At 39.5% G+C, this 13,318-nt stretch overlaps 1 protein-coding gene and 1 long non-coding RNA gene across 14 annotated transcripts in view; both read right to left on the reverse strand.

Annotated features, from left to right (window-relative positions):
* Positions 1-11,064, reverse strand: part of LOC116261492 (UDP-galactose transporter 1-like) — a 32,486-nt gene extending 21,422 nt beyond the window's left edge. For 2 of the 13 annotated variants that reach the window (XM_050079564.1, XM_050079570.1), the window contains exons 1-5: positions 10,499-11,057; positions 8,268-8,517; positions 7,966-8,173; positions 6,531-6,762; positions 6,241-6,438 (exon numbers count right to left, since the gene is read on the reverse strand). In XM_050079564.1, the coding sequence (XP_049935521.1) occupies positions 6,241-6,438; positions 6,531-6,762; positions 7,966-8,173; positions 8,268-8,517; positions 10,499-10,600 (990 nt within the window). In that variant the 5' untranslated portion in view covers positions 10,601-11,057. Of the gene's footprint in view, positions 1-4,489; positions 4,643-4,834; positions 5,038-6,240; positions 6,439-6,530; positions 6,763-7,965; positions 8,174-8,267; positions 8,518-10,498 lie in introns of those variants that run through there. The other 11 variants (XM_050079569.1, XM_050079573.1, XM_031640275.2 and 8 more) reach the window with 10 other exon arrangements.
* LOC116260358 (uncharacterized) lies at positions 277-4,200 on the reverse strand. The gene is made up of 3 exons (XR_004174098.2): positions 4,135-4,200; positions 417-457; positions 277-338 (listed from the first exon to the last, which is right to left on the reverse strand). It is a non-coding gene; the product is annotated as an uncharacterized LOC116260358 (long non-coding RNA).
* Positions 11,065-13,318: the final 2,254 nt, after the last annotated feature.

Genomic DNA, 13,318 nt, shown 5'->3' on the forward strand with positions numbered 1-13,318 from the left:
CAATATTCCCCTTATATATGTCTGAAATATACGACTTTCGTACAAAATTTGATCTCAAGGCAATGCTAGTTAATAAACCTTTAACGCCTCGACCCAAAACTAAATCAATGGTTCCACAAGACCTTAACCACTCAAATAGCATGTGGGGACAAAGGTTTAAACAAACCACATCAAATGCAGAAAAGAGTTTAGGCTTTACAACCATCAATTCTCTTCGAGGCAATTACCTATTTACGTGAGTTAGTTGATCTATAAATAGAAGAAAGCAAGGAAGCAATCATATCGGCAGACAGTCATCTGCTCTGAGCACCAACGCCTTCACCCAGCGCCAGCAATTCCTTTTGGTATGAAACAAAAAGCTCAGTTACTACTTAGGAAAAAGGAAACTAACTAAAGTGTAAGCTACAAGGGCCAACCCGTATGGTAGTCCATCTAGGTCAACCTCCTGCCACTCATCCTGCAGCCAAAAAGGACTTTTTCTCATCATCAATTTCAAATAGCTTCCAGGAAAATAGTTTAAAGTGCCTTCAACTGGATTATCTCAAGTCTTTCGGGATGACCACTTCTGCAATCGCATGACACAAGCTGAGGCCCAATGCAACCAGGAAGTTCTTAAACAGTCTTAACTTTAGCATGCATTATAAAATTTTAAGATTGTACCCTTTCGCCAGGACAGCTAATTGTGATTCACACATTGTCTTATCAAACCGTTCATTATACTGAAACAGAAGACAAGAATCCTATACATGTAATGCAAGCATAAGGAAAGCGGAACCAACAACTCATTCTTTCATGCAGAAATCATGAAGAAGATTCGAGTTCTAAATCAATAGCAAATACAAACTGTAGAAAACAGAGGAAAAAACAAAAAAACTCCAAACAAGTTAAATGCTTTTTAACACCTCTTCTGCTCATTGCTCATCTACCAGATCAAGGGAAACTAAATCCACGTCTTTCTCAGCATCTTAATTGGCTAGTGAAAGTAGGTGCACATTGACATTAGTAATAAATTAAAAATAACGAACCACTGGACTAAAAAAGGACAACAGCACTAACAGTTTTATTTTTGTGATGTGTGGTAAGCAATAGAGAAGCCAAATCAATGATTCAATATTGCTTTTATTGTAACATAAGGTACAAAAGCAAAAAATTGAAGCAAAACTGCAAATTTTGACATATTTAATGAACAGGCAACAGTTCACGAATTGCAATGAGCTGGACCAGTTAGAGGTTGTGACTTCTGGTGCTCGACATCTACAGGGTAGTTTCTCTCTTTTGAAGAAGGCAACGAAGTTTAAGAAATACAAATATCCTTAGCATTATCAGTTGTATAATCAATTACAGGTAAAATTCATAATTTAGCAACTCTCTAAGCCTGACAAATCTCTGCTATACAAGCCAGTATAGATAATATTTGCTCCAGACGCCCTTTGGTTACCACCAGCTGAAGAAATGGGTAAGAAACAAAACCACAACATGAGGCCACACTGCCAGAATTCCTTCTGGTCAATTTGTCCAAAATAACAGCATTCTCAATAGTGAAATTAACAACTATCGACCTATACTGCATGGACGCAAGAAGTGGGGCAGAAAGTACCATATACGTGACCTGTCTTTTGATACTAATCAATTGAGCAACGTCCATTTTTGCTATCTAAAAGTTCAGCACTTTCATGGCACCCAACTCAGCTTTCAGATGTTCAATCAAATGGGAGGAGAAAAACATATGAATCATGATAAACGCAAAGTAAGAATTTTGGTTTTATCAAGTTCCAAAAAATAAAGGTCACGTAGCTCAAAGCTTATTGAAGAGTTGTAGACGAAAAAGCTCACTGCATCAAAAATACCAAAAGAACAAAATTTCCACCATTACTAAGCCAAGCAAGAAGACGATTCTTGTGCCAGGGTATAAATTCTGTTCCTCGTTCTGCAGCTTCTTCATTAGTTTATACTTCATACATTTTTTACATTTTTATGATGAATAAGCAAGACTACAATACCAGTTGCTTTGCCTTGAGAGTCCGAGACAAGAGCAAGTTGAAAGAATTGTGTATCCAAGAACGGGAAACAAGCAAATTCAGACCACATTGTGCCACACAATCAGTAATGTTGAGTGTTGTCGTGCGTACAGAAAGTTGATGCATATTTATAAACAAGAAAACAAGGTAGATAGTAGCTCTGGATAACATCAGTGTCATGATGATGAAATTTCATGATTGATAAGACAAGCATTGCTATGGACGTTGTTTTATCAATCCCGGGCTTAATGAGCCTGAATCGCCAGCACACACCAGTTAGGGGAAAAACAAAATGATAACAGAGCTGAAACTGCCCTGCCCCCCTTAGAATATAAACGAACTTAAGGCCTGCATCGGCCAAATCAGCCTACATAGACCAACACGACGCTACATTAGGCAACATATTGATGAAATGAAAAAATAATACTAATAACAATAAATGACTTTTTTTTTTAATATAATGTGGCTGATACATGCTCTTCAGTACAAAAAAGTAACTCTTACATAACTAAATTTTACTTAATTTGTTGTGGCTAATACAGCCAAATACAACTGTACAAGACAATGCATATTAGCTGACATGGCGTATCATTTGGCTTCCCATACTGGATTGAAACTGATATTTATAAGACCAAAAGGAAGCTAGGTCCCAAGTCTTTAACTTGTAGATTCAAGGATTGTAGGCAATGCAAATTGCAAATAGGAGGTAAGATGGTAAAGGAGAATGGTTAGTTAGAAATTGCTTCCATTTTTACTCAATACATGTTACATGAATGGCAGCCCATTAAGGTCACACATTCAACATAGTCTTGGGATCATGTAGTAGACTTCATATGTAAGGACTTGCGAGTAATCTCATATGACGGGTTTGAGAAGTTTTGAGGGGTTTCTATACCTACATCAGTACCACCTTGTGTCCTGATCATAGCCTCATTAATATGCAGAAAGAAGCCAGCTATGAGATGTATTGGAATTTGCTCTACCCAGCAATCAGATCATGGGTCAGCTAATTAAAGATAGCATCAGATCTAAGTTGTAGCATTCGTACCTTGGTTCCACACATGGGGATGTGTGCGCCTTAAGGGAGAATTGTAACACCTCTTACGTGAGGACTTGAGAATAATTTTATACTGATTACTTTGCCATGTTTTGAAGGTCATATGTACTAGCATCTCACTATCTTGCCTCCTGGTATATGAACTCTCTTGTTTTCTATTCTGTTGATGCCAGACCATCAAAATTCAACACAATGATGCAGGTTAAATATAGATATTAACAACACTTCGATCATTACATCCATCGGTTTGAAAGAGTTATTTGAGGTTCTCCATAATGGTCCCTGCATCGCTTCAGAGAGGGATAGGTGCATATGTATGAACATGTATCATGACAGAGACAACATTAGCTTCTTTCTAACTACTCATTCAAGAACAAAGGAGAAACTTATATGGGATACTAAAAAGCAAAGACATATACTGAAAAATACAATGAAAAGTGTTGTACTGATTTTTTTTTAGTAACACTTCATGCAAATTTTGACATTTCCACTAATGCATTTTCAGGTTCTGTAAAAAAAAGGGAAGAATCTTAAGCCAAGACAGCATGTTTGTATGGACTGTTTATGTGTCCAGCAACGGTCCCATGTCTTCTGCCCTGGGCTTTTGAACTACCATGTTATCCTGGTTGACTCTTTAATACCTTTACTATTTTGAAATTAGAAACTCAGCGATAAAGAAGTGAGGAATGTTCCATACTGAACAGGGACAAACAAAATTCTGAAGACTGCACACTTGTCATCGGAACAGAAGTCACCAAATTACACCCACTGCCTGAGAATCATACACCGGATTCCAAATCTAGAGCGTTAAAGAAACGAATATCACATATAACTATCAGAACGACAGAAAGATTGATCGGTAAGCAGGCACAATCGCATGGTAGCAAGATAAGGAGATAGGTGAGAAAGAAAAGGTTGGGATCATAAATGTAGGTCACAAGAGAATTAAACAAGCTAGATATGACTCGCCCACGCGTATCCCTCTGTTATTGATCTATACTTATTGCGTAATAAGATAAACACAATGAGGAATAGAGAGTGGTGAGCTCTAGAGGGTACCTGAGAATTGGTGCCATTTTCATCGCTGCCGTTCGATTCCCCTGCAAAGTGACAAACATCTACTTTGCTCCAATTCTACTTGGGTCATACGGAATATTCATAAAAAGGAACCACAGTTCCCTCCACCAGAAGCCAAGAAAAGTTGCAGGAAGAGGTCAATTGCTTACTCTCATGGATACCCGTAAAAGCCATCAATCGAACAGCCAATTTCTTCCCCTCTGCATCCTGAAGCGCCCCAGCATACGCCTCATCACTTCCAAATTCATCTGGGTCAATCTCCTCGTGTCCATGCACATCAAACAGATCATCGTCATCATCTTCGCCATCTTCTCTTTCGCCTTCTTGTTGTTCATCGTCACCACCGCCTTCATTCTCAACACCGACATTCCTATGGCTTCCTTCTTCGCCTCCATGGTTTTCAACGTCGTTAACATCCGAAGCTTCCGGTCGATGAGCTTGCATCTCCACCACGCTCTCCCACCATACCCAGCATCATATACGCCCGTTCCTGCCCCCAACAAAGCATAAGACTCAGACAGAAAGAGATGAGTAACTATACCATGGCCAATACCCCAGAATTAAATTCAACTTCTCCACACGATTTACAGGTAGGTCCAAGACACCCTAACGCCGACTCATCAAAGAAACGGCAACAAGAAACCGAAAGGAAAATAGTGAGTTCTTATCCTGTAACGGGAACCTGTTCCTGCAGAGTCCGCGCAAAGGCGAGGTCGGCGTCCACCTGGCTAAGACAGGCTGCCAAACGACCGACTCCGGCAACGTCGAATTTGATCCGATGGTGTCATCAACGGCCATGTTCAGATTCCGAGACAGGGCTCTCCATGGCTGCCGCATTGCTCTCCTTCGACTTCTCCATCCGCCGCCCAAGAAAAAGAAGAAATCCTAGAAACGCCGGCAACACACAGACCCCAAAAGAATCAGGGAATCGCCCACAAGAAAAGACGAGGAATGAAAGTGAACAAGACAAAGGGAGAAAAAGAATGAAAGAACCGACGGTGTGGGAAGAAAGGAATGAAAGAAAATGGAGTGACAGACCACGAAGGCGAGAGGCGAGGCAGAATCGACGGCCAAGAATGAAAGAGTTGGTGAAGGAAAGAAGTAAAGGAAGTAGAGTGCATCAATTAAGGCACAGAGGAAGAAAGAGAAAAATAGGCAACAGAGAGGAGAGAGTGGACGCCTTTGGCTTTTATGACCACATATCTCTTTGTTAAAAAAAGATTAGCAAGATTATTAAGGTTAAGAAGTGAAGCTCCCCTCTCCTCTCTCTCTCTTTCTCTCGATTAAAAGGATATTAGGAGGTAAAGAGAATGATCAAGTACAGGTGTGAGTGTGTTTGGGGAATTCAAATTTTTGTGACGTTAGTTTGGCATCTTGGTGACACCCTCGATCTAAGATCCGAGAACACAACCGGTCTTCTTAATAAATTAATTGCGGATATCTTGAAAACGCACCCGAAGGTTTGGTGATGCTAAAAGGAGCAGCTAACTTTCTTTGTATGATTAAACATACTCACCGCTTGCTGTTAGCTGAATTTTGAGCTCACCGGTTGCATTACCCTCTTTTAACTATACTAAACGATATATGTACGATCAACTATAACTATACAAGTATTATTTATTGCATATCTACATTAATCAGGCCTTTTATTTGTTGACAACTCCAGAAAGTTACCAAGAGAAACCCAGATGCGTTAGCATTATTTTTCATGTCACATTTTAGAGCGCAAATAGATCGTTTTAACAGTTGACATAACAGAAACAATAACAGTTCATCATTTTAGTTAACGAGTGCGATTTGTGCGTTACGAGTCTTTCGTGGGGAGAATCAAAGGAGCCGTCTCTCCAATGAAACGCACCCGAACAGGGCCACGTAACAAATGACCTTCTCCACAAGTTGGTTTCTTTTTTATTGTCAAATTTTTTTGTGTTCCTTGAAAAATTTCTTCAATTTGGTGATTCTTTCAGGCATATAAATTGATTTTAGCACACACAAAAATACTATTTGTAAGCTAATCGTTCAACTGATCGATGATAGAAATTTGAAAGAAGTAAACAACTAGGACTTCTCCGTTTTGTCAGACATTACAAGTGGTAGCGCCTCCATTTGCTTCTCCAAATCCTCAGCTTTGGTTGATACAGTCACCTGCGCTGCTCCTTGGGATAGCTTGTGTCTCACATAACCATAGAAGGTGCAGCCAATGAGTGTTATTGCACAGCCAAACATGTTTAGTGCTGAGATCGGATTCCGGAAGATCAGCCAAGACACCATTATCGCCACTGCCACCTGCATCAGCAGCAGCAGGATAACAAACTACATCATCAGCTACTGTGTGGCAGCAAATACCTTAAGAAATTCTTCTAACACAGACTAACTACCTTCAGGTTGCCAGCAACGTTAAAAGTAACTGCTGTTGTGGAATGGATTACAAAGAAGATGGAAAAATTGAGGCAGAAAGCAAAAACGCCTGAGCTGAACAGTATCATGAGAGATGATCCCAATTGGTCATGTGTTTGCAGCCAGTGCAGGACGCCAACACCTTCTAACAGAAGAGCAGGAACAGCTAATATCATGGTGGCAAAGGGTGCCATGTAGAAGACAGTGTTTATGCTGCAAAATAAAGAGGAAAGTTCATCAGACCTGTCTTGCATACTTAGTCGCTTATGAATGAATCTTGTCTTTTAAAATGGACTAGAAACACTTAAAGAAGTATGGACTAAACTTTGAGAAAAAAGATATTTGAAAAGAAAATAGCTTTCTATGGCTCTCTCTATCTGTGTGTGTGTGTGTGTGTTTACAATTCCTGTCATAACTATCTTCACCCTTCTAGAAAAAATATAAGGAACAAGAACCTAGAAAGGAGGAGAAAAGGAAAATTGCAAACAAAAGGACTCGTCATTGTATAACAGGCTTTCCTATGGTTGGAGCCTTTAACCATCAGATGACTGGAGCTCAAATACAACTTCAGTCTTAACGGAAGAAACCTTTCATGTTCCAATTAGTAAAAAAGAAAAACAAAAAATTTGAGTTCCAATAGTAGGCTTACAGAAATTAAAGCAGCACATGCTCAGAAGAAGATGAAAGTATGGCTCTGTAGGTTCATTGTTAAGTGAAAATAACTGCATAAGACCGATAGCACAAGCTTGCTTCAGAAACTGACAGCCAAGAGTAGAGGCAACTCCTACGTCTCATCCATGATACGAATATAACACTTTTACTAAAGGTGTAAGGCTTGGTTTGGCTTGCACAGGTTTTCTTTACATAGTGATAATTACATTTAATTTCTTGCACCATATACTGTAATAAGATAAATGGTTGAAGTGTTTGAACTATAGGCAACCGGTTTAGTGTTGAAATCATGTAATTTATCAAGGCTAAATATGTCTAAATGTCACATCACATTACTACCAGATCTGGAAAAATGTAAGCTACCTCGGCTTTTGCTTGACTAGCTTGCTTTCTCATGAGCTTGAGTTCGATGCACTAAAGCATCAAAAGCTTCAAAACCCCAAGCTCGCCGCCTGTGACTCATTTAGAGATCCACATGCAAATAAACTCCCAGTCCAGACTTGGGCAACTCCCATTTGTCCATGAATAACTTATCATATTGACATGAACCCTAAACAAAAGAATCTCTGGGACCCAGAAAACCTAATCGGCATAAATTCAAATCTCCATGCGGCAGTATGCAGAAGTGGACATTAGTTTTGCTTTTTCACCAACCAAGAGTAATGGATAATCTAATACATGTTCTGTGAATCGATATTGTTTGCACGTATCTGCAGAGACAAAGATAGAATCTGCAGGTTTTACCTATCAAATTTGTAACCATGAAGCAAGGATTCTGCAAGGATGGTCTTCGTCGACGTGGCGAGACATCCAAACAGTGCAGCACAGAATCCAAATATGTTAAAACTTAGTTCTGTGATAGATGTAAGGAGTATCCCTCCCACAATAGGTACTAACGAACTCCATATCTGCAAGTCAAATGATTTTCCCCATACCAACCACTGCAAAAACACTTCATTCACATATTTCCATCAGGTCAATACTACAGTAGGTGTAAGTATTTATAATGCAACACAATAAGTCCAATATAAAGGTTCAGAATCAACCTGTTGTCGCAGGAGTGAATGACTTGACTGTTTGCATAAAGGAAACTGGGATATACCGAAGGCTGATATTTCCCAACACAATATTTATACAGAAAACGAATGACATCGGAAATATCCTTCTCCATCGATCTTCTGGATCAACCTCAATCAGTGGTTTTATCTTAAGTACTTTAATCACCAGGTAGGCCCCCAGAGAAGAGCATATGAAATGCACGCACGACACTGATAGTGGAAATTTAAAATCCAATTTCTGCAAGCCAGCGTATGACAAGTTTTTACTTCCATAATGCAATCAGAACATTATGCCACTAATAAGAATGCATAAATCGAATGAGACCACTCTTTCATAATGTCTAACATTTTAAGGCTTTAAGGAACATTATGACTTCCACAGGAAATGGAAAATTTGGAAAAAAATATTGGCTTAAGTTGGTTACAGATTTTAGAAGATGTTATAGGCTCACAGGTATACCCGTACTAGTCTAGAAAATTGATTCTAAGACTACAGATTTCATCTTCTCCTGGAACACAAGCCTACACACTTGTTGAGGCAGTTAGTACATCAGGCATATTGAGTAAGCTAAAACCATGTTGTCACTTCCCACTGGAACCTACAGGCCGCAACTTAGCATAAGGCACGTCAAACACACGGAGGACATACTGGCTAATTTAGTGTTGAAGAATTTGTTCAAGTACATACTAATTGAACTCAGCAGGACTGATGAGTAAAAAAAAAAAAAATCAATTATATCTAACATATCTATGTGTAGAAGCATGCATTAATATAGCCAAATGAAAGTTACAAAAACAGAAGAAAGCAGAGAGCTATTTGATATGGTTAAAGTTAGCCTTGAGCAGATGGATGACACAGGCAGAAGGTCATGTTCCATTTTATGACGTGAAGAATACGAGACAAAAAATTGTGGTAAGCTCAAAAAACAATGAGTCCAACATAGATGTAATTTTAGCATCCTAATAAGTGCACCCGAAACTTTACCAAAGAAGCCAGATAAAACCACTCCACTGCAGATGGACAACTCACTAGATTGCCCCCTGAAAAAATTTGTCAAACAAAGGCCATTTTTCCTCCAAATTGAGAAAACCAATATAAATGTCTATGAACCAGGAGTAAGAATATCAGACCCCTCAGGTTATTGATTGAGCCTAATTACTTAGGGGGGAAAGATAGTGGCAAAGCTAACTTTCATTGTGTTCTTGGGATGGCACAGATAAAAAGGATATTTTGCTTGCATGTATGCAAGTTCAGATCAGCATTGGCATTGGACAGACTCTATTATCTAATAAGAAAGGAACTCTTTACAATTGAATGAAAGAAAATCGAATAAATGAACCTATACCTTTCTGAAAAGACTGAACTCGTATATCTGAAAAATAAAAAGAAATAGCTCCCAAGAATTGCTTAGTTTCCTCGAAAGGAAAATGTTTCTGTTGCATATTTTATTCGATCTTTTCAGACTGGAATCACAATATGTGCACCGGCATAGTTTGTTATGCGTCGATATTGCTACTATGACAGCTCTGTTCGTCAACCTCACACAATCGAAGTATTATTAGCATGAAGGATCAATTCATAGCTCTCTTGCCGACGGAACAGACAAATATTGGCAATAGTTGCCAAAAACTATGTTGCCATGGGGAATACAGGAGACCGGCCAAACATTCAAGGCATAATTTTTAGCTGTTACAGTAAAAATCAGCTAGATTCAAATCGCCAAAAGATTTTGCCTTAATCTACACATATTGATGCAATTTAATTCACACGCCCCTTTATCAACATTCAGAAGACGGCCACGGGAAATAAAAGGTAAAGAAAGGATTCCACAACCAAATCCAGCCTAATGCTTCAATTTTCCGTCCTTTTTCTTCCCGGATAAATATATTCAAGGACTAAGATATGCTGCCTCCTACAAGCTGGATCAGACCCATCCTAACTGTCGTCTTATTTACTGCCGCAACTTTCCCAAATGACGCCCCAACAATCGACATGACCCTCAACCCCAAAAGTTCAATAATCACCATCACAGAATCTCCAATTAAACAAATTCCATGACCATCAAACTCAAAAGTTCAACAGTCACCATCACACATCTCCAATTAAACAAATTCCATATTCCACAGCAACAACTCAATTTCTCACCAAAAAGCAACAAAAGAAGAAAACCGCAATCGACAACAAATGCAAAGAGAAGAATGCAGCCGCTGGGTGTTACCTGAAAGATCCACTTGTTCATAATAATAACAGTGACATTGAACGCCCACCATTGCAAAATCGACAATATAGCTCTGAATCCTGTCCAATAACCACTTTCCATCCCTCCCCACAAAAAAGGTTCCGGATGAAAGGGCAGGAGGTGGAACAGAAAGATACGAGCAGCTCTCCTCCTTCCGCTTCACCAGCGCACTACCATCATCAAGCAACAGTGGCGTCCACCGACAGATCTCTGTCCCTCTCTCTCGCACCGCCCAGCAGGCTAGCGGAGAGAAATGGAGCAGAGATCCAAATGTAACAGGAAGAACGCCCTCTCCCCCACCCTCCCCTTCTCCTCGCGAATCGCGATCGCTAATTACGATAAACTATACAATATTTTGGCGGAACGGGAAGAAGAAAAGATCCCAGGATTCCTGGCGCGGGCACGATGATAGCTCCCACGTTCTTCTGGCTTCAACTCGGCCGGTACATTGGAAAAGTAAGCGATAAACGTTTACCCCTTCGCGTGTTCCCGTCACAATCTTCTGTTCCTGATTTGGTAAAGTTGACCCCTAATTGAATTCCTTCTTTGTTCCACTTAAAAAAAAAAAAATGATCTTGTCATACTCGTGGTCGTGGAGCCACTTTTGCTGAAAGTCTCGGCAGGAGAAACCACTTCCACATTTTAAAATTCCACTGAACTTTGTCGAGAATATCCAAACACAAACAGTATTATAGAATGTGAAAAACCAAATTAAATATGAGAACGAACAATGGTTCGGAAGATCTTCCTTGTAAGCAAATATCATAATAAAAGCACAAAAATGCCAAGAACTGACTAGGAGTTATGTTCAAGACTTGGGCACTGAACAAAGAAAGGGTCTCAGTTTTGGAAGCGTGTTTCCTAGTGGCATCACATAGATTCTCCTTGCTGACCGCACCACATCTATCTTGTGCTGACAAGGTATCATCTTATGGTGCTTTGCACTAATCTTTTTATTTCATTTGTGTTCTTGTACCCCGTTTGAAAGCTTTACTTTTCAGGCTTTCAGCATCAAAGCCAGATGAAGGGACTTAGTTAGACTTGAGCCTTGTTGAACTCCAAGGTGGATCTTAAGCTGATTGATCCGGCCATGGCCCATGAGAGTGGAACTCTTACTAATTGGCAATCATTCTTAGCCATTTTTTGCGTATACAGATTTCCAAGGAACGTTTGATCAACAGACAAAAAGTACCGGAGGTGTACTGAACGGGAGAGCAGTTTTTTACTGTTAAAGTTGGCCATGGAAGGCCAGGGCTAGGGTTTAAAGCTCGTATAACCGAAAGGGCACATGCCTTGTAACTCGTCCGTTATCAGTGGCAGTGCGGGCAATTGCCCACACGGACTCACACAAAGTGATTATTTATCTGTGGCTATTTTATCGTTTATATATATTGGTGCCCTTTGATGGTCTAAAATCTGAAACATTAGTTCTTGCCCCGCCCCTGCTAATTACATATAAATGATGTCTTCTTTATTTTATTCCATTAAGCGCCATTGCAAATTTCTATCGTCGTGGTACAAATTGTATGTCTGACTAAAGTTTCACTGGGATAACTTATCTCTCTTTCGAGGCTAGGGAAAGCCAGCACTCTTTAGACCCAATTACCGGTTGACCAAACTTGTTCAACTATTTCCAATGGGTTGAACAATTAAGCTTCCCGATTTAGATCCAGTGGTGGGATCTTTCTTAGACAGTTTCACTTGTGTTGGTGAATCTAAAACCAGGGACGCATCACAAGACGCATTTCTTGTTTGATAGTCAAACACCTCGTGTGCTCTTTTACTTGATTGAGTCTTTGACTTGGAGAGAACAAAGTGGACAATCTTCAATTATTTCTTATAGCATGTTAAGCGCTTCACGAAGAACCAATCAAGGATCTATTGAGATACAATAGATAAGGAATATAGGGCTATTTTCATCAACTAAGCTTGCCGATGCCCAAATCCTCAATCCAGAGTCATAAACAATTTTTGCGGGTTGGAAACTCAAAAGGCATGAGCAATATGAAAATGAAAAGGTGGCCTTTTTGAAAATTTGAAAAAAACTTAAACACTATGGGATAAAATCAAATCGTGACAACGTTATTTGGTAATTTTTTTCAAATTATTATTTTAGTAGGAATTAGTCGTTCGGACTCCCCCGTTGTCATCCACGTCTCCTGTTCAGGGGAGCCGAAACTGAAATGTACCTCTTATTACAGTACATCTTAAAACTCATTTGGAACCCAAAAAAAAAAAAAAGTGCATACTCAAGTTACCACAATACCGCTAAAATCGAAGCGGCATCAGAAGTCATTGTTAATCGAGTCGATTCCTTTTTTTTCTTTTTCTTGACCTAGGTAGCGCAGTTCACGTTGATTGTATAATAAGAAATCAAAAGCCCGGATCATGCGCCCACATGGTTTTTGCTTAATCTTGAATAACCAACAGCTGTTCAAAGACTTTACTGTTTGGAGCGGCATGTCATCGATCATAACAAACAACGTTCTGTTAAATATATTTATTAAAGTTTTTACGGAAAAACAAGCAACTTATTGTGGTTTTATAGGTCACATTAAGTGTAATTGGACAACAAGGGGGTCCGCTCAAAGCAGGGTCTGTGTTACCAAATATATGGTCTCAATGTAAATTATATGAATTAAGGAAATTGGATCAGGAATCATTCCAATAAGCACGGAGCACTGAAAAACCTAGCCACTAGTCAAGGTTGGCCCGGCTCGTCCTTGATTCGCCACTGACTTTTGCTTGACTCATCGTGACTCACTCGATTCATGTTATCTTAAAACTCGACCGAGCTGA

This window comes from Nymphaea colorata, chromosome 9 (assembly GCF_008831285.2).
Source record: "Nymphaea colorata isolate Beijing-Zhang1983 chromosome 9, ASM883128v2, whole genome shotgun sequence".
NCBI classification, from domain to species: Eukaryota; Viridiplantae; Streptophyta; class Magnoliopsida; order Nymphaeales; family Nymphaeaceae; genus Nymphaea; species Nymphaea colorata.